General features: G+C 34.8%; 1 protein-coding gene across 1 annotated transcript in view; it reads left to right on the top strand.

Annotated features, from left to right (window-relative positions):
* DIP2 (disco-interacting protein 2) overlaps positions 1 to 13688 on the top strand; it is a 32701-nt gene extending 19013 nt beyond the window's left edge. The window contains exons 6-17 of the mRNA XM_018550228.1: positions 4646 to 4840; positions 5217 to 5721; positions 6234 to 6570; positions 6720 to 7452; positions 7610 to 8040; positions 8147 to 8378; positions 10962 to 11074; positions 11198 to 11584; positions 11667 to 12002; positions 12326 to 12622; positions 12713 to 13266; positions 13432 to 13688. Of these exons, the coding sequence (XP_018405730.1) occupies positions 4646 to 4840; positions 5217 to 5721; positions 6234 to 6570; positions 6720 to 7452; positions 7610 to 8040; positions 8147 to 8378; positions 10962 to 11074; positions 11198 to 11584; positions 11667 to 12002; positions 12326 to 12622; positions 12713 to 13266; positions 13432 to 13684 (4373 nt within the window). The 3' untranslated portion in view covers positions 13685 to 13688. The remainder of the gene's footprint in view (positions 1 to 4645; positions 4841 to 5216; positions 5722 to 6233; positions 6571 to 6719; positions 7453 to 7609; positions 8041 to 8146; positions 8379 to 10961; positions 11075 to 11197; positions 11585 to 11666; positions 12003 to 12325; positions 12623 to 12712; positions 13267 to 13431) is intronic.
* Positions 13689 to 13973: the final 285 nt, after the last annotated feature.

Raw genomic sequence — 13973 nt, 5'->3', positions numbered from 1 at the left:
TCTCAAATCCGCTTGCTACATCTTTTTCAGAATTCGTTTGTAATTGTTTACAAATAACTCTTCCAACTTTTTCCATATGGTCATGGTTTTGAAAGGAAGAAGTTGACATTTAAAACCCACGCTTGCCATGCATGTTGGCGTATGTCTGCTATACATATAGAGGGTGAGGCATCTAAAACAGGCCATCTGAATAATACGAAAAAATGTTTCAGATGAAAGTGGTTTTGGGGAGGGACATGTTTTGATCATGTTTTTTGTCTAGGTGAAGGCCCTAAAAAGATATGAAGGTCACCTCCACATTATATATAAAATAAAAAATCATATTATGTAAAGACAAAAGTCATGTAATTCCATTTAAAAAAGTGGAGGTAATCTTAATATTTTTTTGGTGCCTTCACTTAGACAAAAAACGCGATAAAAAAAACGTATCCCTCGAAACCGTTCTATTTTCATCTGAAACATTTTTTTGTATTTTTAAAAACAAGCTAATTATTTAGGTGGCCTGTTTTAGATGCCTCACTCTGTATATAGTGGCTACGTTTACAGTCCGTGCATTTAGGCCGCGGCCTAAACAATAGATGTCCTTGTTTATCCTGTAGGTTAAACAAAGACACCTATTGTATAGGTCGCGGATTAAGCTTATGGTGTAAACGTAGCCAGTGTGTCCCATTTTAAAGAATCCCACTCAAATATTTCAGATACTCTACGTTAAATCGAAAAATATTTCAGACAAAAGTTGTTTGGCTTCAAGGGAAATGTAAGATGGCACCATTGATGTGATCTTGAGTGGCGTTATCAAGAATACTTAAATTTTTTAAAATGAAATTTTTAATCAGCAATATATGTAAATATATTATAGAATTTATTAAATTAATATGAATATTAAATTTATTAAAGAGAATCAACAAACAACTAGAAACGATTCTGAACCAATATATATTAGTATTTTTTGTTTATCTGAAGTCAGTTAACAGTTATTTTTTCAAAATTTAATATTTTTTAACATATAAAATTACAAACAAAAACAATATTACTACAATCAACTACAAAACAAAATACTAACATTTTTTTATTGAAAACTTAGATTTTTAAAAGTCAGATGCTAAGATCACAAAGGTATCATTTAATGAGTTTTAAAAAAAAGTAAGGTCCTATGATTTTATGATCGATAATCCTAAAATATTTAAATTTCAAAAATGCTGATTATCTACTTCTTGCATCCAATATGGGGATTTTTTTGAGATTATTAATGGATATTTTGGATATTAATTTCGACATTAGTGTGAATAGTTCTTTCATCTGTTGATAGAATTTGATGATAAAATGTTTCGTTCTTGACTTAACAATCAGTTACAAAAGTTTATGCAATTTGTTGTCAGATTGAAAGCATAACGATAGGGATGATAATGTAGAGGGTACCATTTATCATAAAGACATTCAGCAGTTTTGTAATTCTGCCGGTACTCTCCTAACATTATTAACATGTTAAAGACTTTTTATTTATGAAAGGCATAGTCATGAACAAGAACTGAAATTAATCAAACATCAAAAAACAACTAATAACATGATGTTCGCAGAAGTTCGCAAAACAAAATTTTCATCGAAATTGATGACCAATTAATATTTTATAAGTGTTACTTGCATAAAGGATGCTTAACGAAGCATACTGACCAACAAAAATACGTTAAAAATTGCTAGTTTATATCTCTAAAATACCGAAAATTTTTTTTCTTATTGTAAAACCATATGTTTTGTATTTTATCTATTGTGCTTTTTCCTCCTATGATGCTAATGTCCAACTTTCATGCTATCGTTTCGGAGGGCGTTTTGGGGGCTTGGTGATGTTCGTTTTTCTATTAGAAAGTAATTTTCACTAGCTGGTTATAGTGGTTGTTCATCCTGTTTACATGGTCATTTCTTGATTCTTGCTCTTCTTACAACATCTTGGATTTCGTAGATATTACGGATGTTTTTGTTATGAATCTTATTACGTGGAAGTATTGCCAGTGATACATCCTAATCCTTCTCATTTTTATTATTTTTTTAAGGAGCTTGGTAGTCTTCGCTCTTATTTTAATGGCATAGGTCACTATTAGTCTCAAACAAGTTTTATATATTATCTTGCTTTTTAAGTTTCTACGCTTGTTTCTCCATACTATATCCTGTAGATAATCAGACATCATGGTCGCTTTAATTGTTGTACCTACTTAAATCTTTTCCCTTAAATCCTCTATTGTTTGTGATATTAGCTCTAAGATATTTAAAACTCCAGCAGAAGTACAAATTGAAGTCGAATATGAGGGAAAAATAACAAAAGCGTAAGCAAACTTTTTTTAGTTCTAAAGAGCGTAGATTGAAACAATTGAATACGAATAAAGCTTAAAACGTTTACAAAGCGTTTTAACGCTTCGTTTACGTTTTATTGTTTTAATTTACGCTTCTTAAATGCTTGATTACGCTTCTGTCATTCTCCCTTTACATTCGACTCACATTTCGTTTTATCTTACGCTTTATTTTCGCAAGGGAAATTATGTTTTCTTATATAATTTTATTATATGTATATTGCGTTTACAATGCCTCGACTCTCTGGCTACCATGGATGCCTGAGTTTTTTTAACAGGTATGGTGATAATATAGATCATATTTAACAAGCAAACTGTCATTTTGACAACAAAATAACAACGTTAAAGTCGTTCATTTTTATGTCAAAATGCTATTTATTTTGATATTTTATGCTAAAAATAAAAGTACCTATACCTCGGTACATTTTTTCTAGAGTACTTGTACGTACTATACCTAGGTATTGAAAATAGAGTATCTAGTACAACAGGTATTACATATCATTATGTTAATTAATTTGTAATCTTGTAAAAATAACATCGAATCACTTTATATTCTTTAATTTTTAAACATATTTGTACAGAAAAGAGGAAAACATATTTAGGCCATATTAGGTACATACGTAACTAATCTGACCTAAACTGACGTTTCTTCTTAAAACCTTTACTATACCTATGTAAATATTTAAAAATATACATATATTTCTTTTAATATAATAATTGCTTTTTCTCTTTTGAATTGTCCGTTTTTACTTTTGGATTCAGTAAAAGAAGTTAGAATAAATTGCAAAACTTGGATAGATATCATGTAGAATCCGGTTATTTTATTATCAAATATCATTTTACGAAATAGTTTACATTATTTGGAATATTCGTGTTTTAGTTTTACTTATACGTATGTACATGAATTCAATGTTATTAACAAAAAATTAATCCTCTTTTTGATAACTGTAGTATTCTTCGCCTCCATCGATAATATTGAAATGAGCTCGAAATAGTTAAGAAGGAATAAATAAAGTCTGCAAGTAGCAGTATATGCAAAAATTATTCATTTATTTCGTCGTATCCGTGTGTTTGTTAGAAAAAATTACATGTGTCATAGTGTCATTACTACGGTATTTACTTAATAACTTTAAGGCCCCTGAGTAGTCGCTATTTTGAAATCGTGACGTCAGAAGCGAGAAATAACACGTTAATATATGTGTGTAAATGAACACAATTTGGATAAATTGAAACGATGAGATCGCTTTAAAACACTTATAAAAATGGAAAACTGCTCTTTTCTCCCTTGACAATCAATAAATGGTCCTAAAAAAACACGTAAAGTAGGCCTCTGTACGAACAGGAAACATATGATTTGTCAGCTATTGAAACGAATGGAAAATACGCTTTTACGTATAAAATTCCAAGATAAATTTAGTTCTAGTCCGTGTTTAGGATTTTCATAAGTATGAGACAAGTCTCATTTAGGGTAATAGTATAATATATCTCTCCCATTAATGCAAAATAATATAAAAAATTCGATGATTTACAAGATATTAATTATTTACGATTTTTCATGGGCGTTATATACCTCCTTTATAAACTCAAGCGTTCATGCATGCGCGCGCGCACACACACACACACAAACACAAAAGAGTATTACATTAAATCGTCAGCAAATCAGAAAATAAACGATGCGCAATACGCATGAACACGTACATATAAATAGTATTTGAAGATAATGAACGAATGACGGTGCGGAAGTAAAACTATTAAGGAGACCTAAAGACGATTAGTCATATCGGAAATAGCACTTACACACAGACGTATCATTGACACATTACTATATCGATATCTCACTCATGCATGCCACAATAAATTTTTGTATAATAATTATGTTTAGTTAGATCTAAGTTAGTTAGATCCAATTTAAAAAACTCTACGCTGTTTCTTCACGCAAACTATTAGTCTGTGGATTATTATTTCGTAAGTACAGCACACCATTTATATGAAGCAAATGTTGTCACAACGTGAAACGATGTGTTCTGGTGTGCCATGTTGAATTAAGCAATGGTAAACAAGAACTGAATTTCGTAATTTTTTGTCATTTTCAGCATAGACTTCACCTCACAGACACGTATTAATGCGTATACTTTAATTCTGGAAAAGGATTTTCAAATCAGTAAAAAAGGAGAAAGTAAATACAAAAATTATATGGTTTAGTCGCTAATGCAGACGACTTTAGAATCCTCTTCCCTTAAGTATCTGCACGTATTATTTGCCATCCCGTTGTCCATTTGAGTAATCAATTTTTACGTGTTTAGAGGTACGCCAGGAGGCAGTGCAGCAGGCCTTAGCGGCGATGCAAGGACGACCAAAACCATCCTTACCAATGCCATCTAAGAGAACTTCCGTGATGGCCAGAAGCCCCGATCGGGAGAGATGTAATAGCGGCGAGTCTAGTAGTGACGAGGATAGCGTCGTCACTGAGGAGAGTCCAGGCGCGGGTGGCCCAACCGGTAAAATTATTATTAATCATGTATAATGACAAAATAATAAAATAGGAGCAACGTTCTTATTGCGTGTACCATATATCCGATTCTATTCTAAATTAAATATATGAGGTAATAAATTGAGAATTAATTATTTATATAAATATTTGTCGGATAAGATCAATAAATGCAATGAAATAAATAATCAGTGTGTCGCAAATTTTATTCATCTTTTCTTCTGCATATATGTTAAAAGAAGAAAATTTATAAGAAAATGCATTGTATTGAGTTGGAGAAGTTCCACGTTATTTTATTACGAAACATTACGAAGAAACCTGCATACATGTAATCGCATAAAATAAATTCAATAATTGTGTGTACTCATTACTATTAACCTTGATAGGTACCGGTCTTTCGGATACCAGTAGTACCGGTTCCGCTCGCGACACTCCACCGCCGCCCAGACCACCGGCTAGAAGACCGCCTGGCGCCGACATCACTGACATTGTCGAATACACGCCGCATGCCTATTGCAATATCCAACCACCGGACGTTACTCACGTGACGAGTAGTACTCCGATCGGTCAGCAACAATCGGCAACGCGGCGACCTGGTGCCGACCGGGTGAACCGTTATGCGCACGTGGTCGAAGATCAAAATAGTACTGGCACCACAGGCCGCTGGAAAGTCTCTGCAAAGATCCAACAACTATTAAACACGTTGAAACGACCGAAACGTCGACCTCTACCAGAATTTTACGAAGACGACGATATTGAACTGGAGATCGCAGCGAATCCTAAAGATCCAAATGCTCCCAAACCCGAAGGTGGTTCCATGACATCGGCGGTAGGCGAAACGCTATCGGTGCCATCAGGTTTACCAAGATCTCTCGAAGCTGCTATTCAAAGGTAAAGTATCAATGAACTAAAACGCGTCGTATTTTGCCAACTACGAGCGAAAAGTATGCACACAATGAATGTTTCACAATTATTCAAAACCGATTTGATTTGTCTTGAAAATATGTTCTTAAACACAAAAATGTAAGAGACACATATTTTTTTATACGTATGGAATTTCATATTTAAGGGATTATACACCTCTTTAAAAAAAGAAACAATATTTATCTTTAAAATACTTTTAGATTTTGGTGTTTAACATATTTCAAGGAAAATAAAAAATCGGTTCCAAACAGTTGTGAAACGTCCCTTTTCAGATACATATAAAGCTTATAGAACATATGAAAACGTAAGAAAATATAAGTAGTAAATAGCTAATCACAGTAGAGGATGTAAGATTATTGCCTTACATTCTCTATTGTGATTGACCAATTTATTTACTGTTTACGTCTTACTGTCTTACGTTTTTTAAATATATTTTTTAAGTATATGTTTTTGGCTTAAGTAACATTTTTGACATTCAGGTATGGCTCTGCAACATATAAAGCGCCTGTGGCTACCGTCTTGGATCCTAATGGCAAGCTTTGCGTAACACTTACATATGGTAAACTATTCAGTCGTTCTCACAAGATTGCCTATACGCTTCTGAATAAGGCTTTAAGTCGCAGTGGAGATTGCTGTCTGAAACCTGGAGACAGGATCGCCCTAGTTTATCCGAACAATGATCCAATAAGCTTCATGTGCGCGTTTTATGGCTGTCTTCAAGCCGGTATCGTGCCAGTACCCATCGAAGTACCTCTGACTCGTCGTGATGCAGGTTCTCAACAGATTGGATTTCTCTTAGGAAGCTGTGGAATTCAGGTAAGCGGAGTACCATCTTCTTATCCACCAAACAACATTTCTTTCTATATTTGCATATTCAATTAGCCGTTCAGTCTTATAATTTGTATTCAATTTTGATATGATAACTCACTCGAATTAACAACGTATGTATATATCTTAATTTTCAGGTGGCATTGACTAGTGAAGCGTGTCTAAAAGGTTTGCCAAAGACGGCAGCTGGTGAAGTAATAGCCTTTAAGGGCTGGCCAAAACTGCATTGGTTTGTTACTGAGCATCTAGGTAAAATGCCCAAAGATTGGCTACCGCCACCACGGCTTACCGATGACACGCCCGCGTATATTGAATATACGACCGATAAAGATGGTTCCGTGATGGGTGTGACCATTACCAGGGCAGCAATGATGGCCCACTGTCGCGCTCTCACACAAGCTTGCGGTTACACCGAAGGCGAGAATGCTGTCTGCGTACTTGACTTTAAGCGGGAAGTCGGCCTCTGGCACAGTACTTTAACCAGTGTACTAAACGGCATGCACGTCATTTTTATCCCTTATGCCCTAATGAAGGTCAATCCTGCTAGCTGGATGCAGATGATTACGAAGCATCGTGCTAGCGTCGCCGTCGTAAAATCGCGAGATCTTCACTGGGGTCTGTTGGCAACTAAGGATCACAAGGACATCTCTCTGGCATCATTGCGGTTACTGCTCGTTGCAGATGGCGCAAATCCGTGGTCTCTTTCATCCTGCGATCAATTTCTCTCAGTGTTCCAATCAAAAGGACTTAGACCGGATGCTGTCTGTCCTTGCGCTTCTTCAAGCGAGGCCCTCACAGTGTCAGTACGAAGGCCAGGACGCGCAGGAGTAAATGCGACTGGTCGTGGGGTTCTTTCTATGTCCGGTCTAAGCTACGGAGTTGTTAGAGTAGATCAGGAGAATTCTCTTACATCATTAACATTACAAGATTGTGGACAAGTCATGCCTGGAAGTAAGTCTCTTTGCAAATTGATTGTTTTTTTTACATTATGACGCATCTTAATGACATATATTTATATTTTTTACAGGTATAGTAGTCGTTATTAAAATGGAAGGGCAGCCACTTATTTGTAAGACGGACGAAGTAGGTGAAATTTGCGTACACAGTGCAGCCACCGGTAGTCAATATTGGGGCTTGCAAGGTCTTACCAACAATACATTCAAGATATTGCCCTTACAAGTCGATGGTACTGCTTTGAGTGATGTAGAATATACGCGTTCTGGTTTGCTGGGTTTTCTTGGTCCTGGAGGACTTGTATTTGTTTGTGGATCACGGGACGGTCTCATGACGGTGACTGGCAGGAAACACAATGCCGATGACATTATTGCCACTGTATTAGCGGTAGAACCAATGAAATTTATCTATCGCGGTAGAATCGCCGTTTTCAGTGTGAGAGTCCTTAGAGACGAAAGGATATGTGTCGTAGCCGAACAACGGCCTGATTGTAGTGAGGAAGAGGTACGTTCTAGAATTAAATATTATTTAAATAAAAAGAGGACAAAATTTTTATTTAAAAAAGATAGAATAAATCGAGCATTAAAATTTTTCTCATCATTTTATATAGAGTTTCCAGTGGATGTCTCGAGTATTACAAGCGGTCGACTCGATTCATGCAGTAGGAATATATTGTCTTGCTTTGGTACCACCTAATTATTTACCCAAAACGCCATTGGGTGGTATTCATCTTTCGGAAACGAAACGCCGCTTCCTCGAGGGTACTCTCCATCCGGCTAATGTGCTCCTCTGCCCTCACACATGTGTTACTAATTTACCAAAACCGCGCGAAATCCATTCAGGTAAGTGAAGCAAAATTTATCGGCAGATATTGCATTGATAAATTTCAAGACTAATAGATAACGATTTATACCTAAATGAGAAAAACCATGTAAACCTTTTTTTTTTAATGCCAGAAGTTTTCTTATATACAGACAAAAGAGAACTTTATAAAGAATGTAGATATTGACGTAAGATATGTATAAAGAGAACAGATAAATTATATTTTAATTTAAAAAATCAAACAATTAGTTGATACTTACAATTAGTATTAAATCTCTGTTTGATATAGATACGAGTTAGAATAATCTGATGATTTTTGAAAATTATATTATGTATATAAACTCTGTTAAAAGTGATAAGCGAAAAGGAAGATAAATAAGAAAAGAGAAAATATACGTGCGTGCGTGTGTACGTGTGCATGTGTGTGTGTGAAAGTGAAGGAGGATAACAAGAAGCAAAAAATATATTGATAATTACGAATTTTATTTTTTTTTTTTAGAATTCTATTTGTATATCACGACAAGAGAGACTTCGTATATCTATATGAAATTTTTGGTAGGCTTCAGGAATCTGGCACACATTTGCATGATGTAATGTGTTTATACATATATATTGATGTATCAAAGTAAACATGTAAGAATCACGGTAAAATTTGTCTATTAATCGTCTTATACAATTTTTTTAATAGTCGGCAAGAATAACTGTAGAGATCTCTATCCGAAATGAATTTTTATTGTTCCAAATTATAGCTAAAATATTACGAAAATAGCAGTGTAATTGCAATATTCGTAATCAAAGGAATTATACTCGCATCTTACTAAGAGTGATTTTTTGGAAAAAAAAAAACATTAGAAAAAACAAGATAATCAATAGGTTCATATGAATAAATCCAAAAGAAATAATAAAATGCCAATATAAGCCAACACAAGTTATTAATGTGTATTTTTATATATAAAATTTTTATTCAAAATGAGTAATAAGACATAGACGTATACGTTTCGACCCTCGTTCGGGTCCTCTTTAGTACAAAGAAAAATGATTAAATATAAAAGTTATATATGTAAAGGTAGCGCATACAAAATATAAATTATTTGAGTGTAAAGTACAAAATATCGTGGTGGTAATGTCCGAATTCAAGTCAAATCTTGTGGTCATCAAATTAATAAGTTTACTAAAAAGTTGGATTTTGCAACAAAACATTGTTTCTACGAACAAACGAAATAAAATATATAATTCAACTTGATTATATTTACTCCGCAAGTAAAAAGCAGATCATTTTATTTATTATAATATTTTTAAAAGTAAAATTATAAAATATGACTTTTCAGGCTTTATTGCTTCGAAAACATGAACAAAAAAAAACATTTTATAGCTATACATTCTTCTACAAGAATATAGTAGAGTACTAATATATAATATATATATATATATATGCAAAACAATTTCCGATAAATCAGCTTTTGCATTTAGTACGTTTACTTTGTGCCGCTCCTCAGCGCGCCAAATTTAGACGATATAATTCGTTAATTTTAAACGCTTATAATTCAAAAATTATTATAGCCTCAATATTTTAGTATTAGAATTTTCGTCTCAAAATGATCTCAAGAATCTCCCTTTAAGCGTCGTTCGTCTCTTTTTCCGGATATCCTGTATATTTACATCGTAAATAAAGTGTAAATAAATTATCTTGTCACTCCTGTTGACTTTTAATTAAATAAATATTTGAATAATTTAAATATTGGCTTTAAATATCTCAGAAAAGTGAATTTTTTAATAATTAAATACAAAATGTGCATCTTTTTGAGATATAGAATACATAACAATATAGTGTTATATCTTCTTAGGAAATTACTTTGAATTCATCTATTCCAAAAGATTGAGATTAGAACTACGAATTTATTTATTCCAAAATATTAAGATTAGAACACACAGTTATATATTTTGTTTTATTAATAAGTCTTATAGTTAATTATATATGCTTAGCATGTTATTTTCCATTTAGTTATTTTCTTTCTTTTGGCTGAGTTCTGAATATCTCTTATTGTTTCTTAATTAAGTATCTTAATTAAGTGCAATCATATATTACATATATATACACACACACAATTGATTTTAACGATTAGCAAAAGGTTTTGCTTTGTACTGAACTATTTTATTACTGAAGACACATATTTTTTTACTTTTTTGTATTCAGTGTTTTTCTGTATTTTTTTTTTAATTTCACGTCGGTATTTTAATATAGTAGGAAAATAACGTATTTATAACGTAATTTGTATAACGTAATTAATCTGGGATCTGTGTATAATTAATTTGGACTGTTTTATACCAAGAAAGATATTCAAAAGAAAGATATTTTAAAATTCAAGCATCCATAGATCCAAAGATTTGTGAATGCATGTTAAAGCATTGACCTGTGGAGCAGAAGACCCATGAACGCTTGTATTGTTGGTTCTGATGATGAAAATCAGATTGTGTGCTCTAGCTTTGATTTTTCCGGCCTCAGTCAGGAGAGAGTATGTGAGCTACTCATTATTGGGTTGAGTGTTTGTGTTGGTTTACTAACGGAATGGTGCGGGGGCGTGTAGCGGGGGATTCTGTTGCAGATGTTGGACCAGCCAGTGTTATGGTAGGAAATATTGTCCAAGGCAATCGATTGGCTTCTGCCCAGGGACGAGATATGGGTGTCCTAGACGAGGATAGTGATAATGCTAAAAAGGTTCGTAAGGTCAATGAAATTCAATAAAAGCCCATATATGTAAACTGAAAAAGTGACTTCAATATTTATTCGTTATATTATATATATATATATATATATGTATAGAATATATTCATGTTTTAGTACCAATTCATTTCTGAAATTCTACGGTGGCGCGCTGTCAGTACTTCAGATCATGTGATATTTACGTCGTTAAACGCGAAAGGCACCGTGGCTACCTCATTATCCTGCTCGCAATTGCATAAAAAAGCTGAGAGGATCGGGAATTTACTCTTGGATCGAGGAAGGATTAACACTGGAGACCATGTAGCACTCATTTTCCCACCTGGTACTGATCTAATATGCGCGTTTTACGGTTGTTTATATGTTGGCGCTGTGCCGGTAACCATTAGACCACCTCATCCTCAAAATCTTCAAACGACCTTGCCGACTGTTCGCATGATCGTGGACGTCAGTAAATCTGTTCTCGTATTGACTAACCAGAATCTACTTAAATTATTGAAGACAAAGGTAATCATAAATGTTTGATCATAATATTCATTAGAATGTGATGAGGTATACATTTTGATTGATCGGTGTTGTTGCTTTGCAGGAAGCAAACAATGTGGTCGACGTGAAGAGTTGGCCAATGATTTTAGATATGGACGACATGCCAAAGAAGAAGCTACCGGTAATGTATCGAGCACCTACCGCGGAAATGCTGGCCTATCTCGACTTCAGTGTTTCGACAACGGGTATGCTCGCTGGCATCAAGATGTCTCATGCAGCAGTTACTTCGTTGTGCCGTGCCATGAAGCTAGCATGTGAACTCTATCCTTCCAGACACATCGCTCTCTGTCTGGATCCATACTCGGGTCTTGGTTTTGCCTTATGGTGTCTCAGCAGTATATACAGTGGACATCATTCTATACTTATACCACCATCCGAGGCAAGTACCTCAATTCTTATGCTTATTAAAAAGATTTAACAATAATAAATGAAAATCAATTAATGAAGATATTTAATTTGATTTAATTAAAAATTAAAGGACTCTCTCGATATATCAAATACATTAAGAAGGAATAAAGTCTAATAAGAGTTACGCATCAGTATTAGTAACTTTTAAATTTAAAAATGTTCTAGCGTTTTGTATACTTATTAATATATATGTGTTAGTTTTGAAGATTTTTTTTGTTAATATTGATGCATGACTCTTATTAATCTTTATTTTCTTCTTAATACATTTTAATTTGATTATTTTGTTATTACCAGGTGGAAGCCAATCCTGCACTTTGGTTATCAGCAGTTAGCCAATCTAGAGTAAGAGATACGTTTTGCTCATACGGCGTTATGGAACTGTGCACGAAGGGACTCGGTTCCTCGGTACACACACTCAAGGCGCGAGGCGTCAGTCTGGCATGTGTGAGAACATGTGTCGTTGTCGCCGAGGAGAGACCACGAATAGCGTTAACAACGAGTTTTAGTAAGCTATTCTCTGCACTCGGTCTGAGTCCGCGCGCGGTCTCCACTTCATTCGGTTGTAGAGTAAACACTGCCATTTGCTTACAGGTAAAATTAATTGGCCAGATTAAGCATTTTTATGGATCCTGGAAGACCTATTTTTATATATTATTACTTTCTTGGTTCTGTTTTTCACAGGGAGCATCCAGTCCGGAGCCCTCAACAGTCTATGTAGATCTTCGTGCATTACGTAATGACCGAGTGTCTTTGGTGGAACGCGGCAGTCCGCATTCTTTGTGTTTGATGGAATCGGGCAAATTACTGCCTGGGGTAAAAGTAATCATCGCGAATCCCGAAACCAAAGGTCAATGTGGTGACTCGCACCTAGGCGAAATCTGGGTACAGTCATCACATAACGCGAGTGGTTACTTTACAATTTACGGTGATGAGAGCGATTACGCTGATCATTTTAACGCGCGACTAGTTACTGGCAATACGAGCGAAGTCTATGCAAGGACTGGCTATCTTGGTTTTTTGAGAAGGACCGAGAGCATTCAGCAGTCGGTAATTAGCGATGTACCCGGTGATACTAATGTACCCGAGGCTGATCTCGTTCCAAACGATCCAGAACTTCATGATGCTGTATTCGTCGTCGGCGCTCTCGACGAGGCCATTCTACTACGAGGTATGCGCTATCATCCAATAGACATCGAAAATAGTGTCATGCGGTGTCACAAGAAAATTGCAGAATGGTAAGTTCTTTTGAGAAATCTAACGCAATTCATATATTTCTTAATTTTTTGGAAATTTATAATACTAGCTATATACTGTTGCGAATCTATATTCTCTTATTTTCAATTTTTGTTTTGGTAATTCGCTACTATAATAATCTGTTATATTATCATATTCTTTTTCAGCGCTGTGTTCACATGGACCAACTTGCTAGTGGTAGTGGTAGAATTGGACGGTAGCGAAAGCGAGGCCCTCGATCTTGTAGCTTTGGTGACGAGTGCTGTGCTCGAAGAACACCATTTGGTAGTTGGCGTAGTAGTTGTAGTGGACCCCGGTGTGGTACCTATTAATTCACGCGGTGAGAAACAACGGATGCATTTGCGTGATGGCTTTCTCGCGGACCAGCTCGATCCTATCTATGTGGCGTACAATATGTAAATGGGTGTGCGAGAAAGAATTCTCACCCTCTACGTATTCCGCCCTTCTTTCCGCCAATAATTCTTATCTGATATATTGAGACTGCAGTGGAACTTCATTCACGGGGATGATTTGCTCTAATAATGACGGAATAAGCAACTTTAGTCAGAATTTTAACTCTCACTTTATTCGATTATAATAATTTACAAAAAGTTTGTTTTTTATTACTTTGAACTAGACAAGATGTTTTTATAGATTTTTGGTTGCTGAAAATACTACGAGCCAAAATACACCTCGCACGCTTTTTTTG

This window comes from Cyphomyrmex costatus, unplaced genomic scaffold (genome assembly GCF_001594065.2).
Source record: "Cyphomyrmex costatus isolate MS0001 unplaced genomic scaffold, Ccosl1.0 scaffold97, whole genome shotgun sequence".
NCBI lineage: Eukaryota > Metazoa > Arthropoda > Insecta > Hymenoptera > Formicidae > Cyphomyrmex > Cyphomyrmex costatus.
This window is presented reverse-complemented; position numbering and strand designations above follow the sequence as displayed.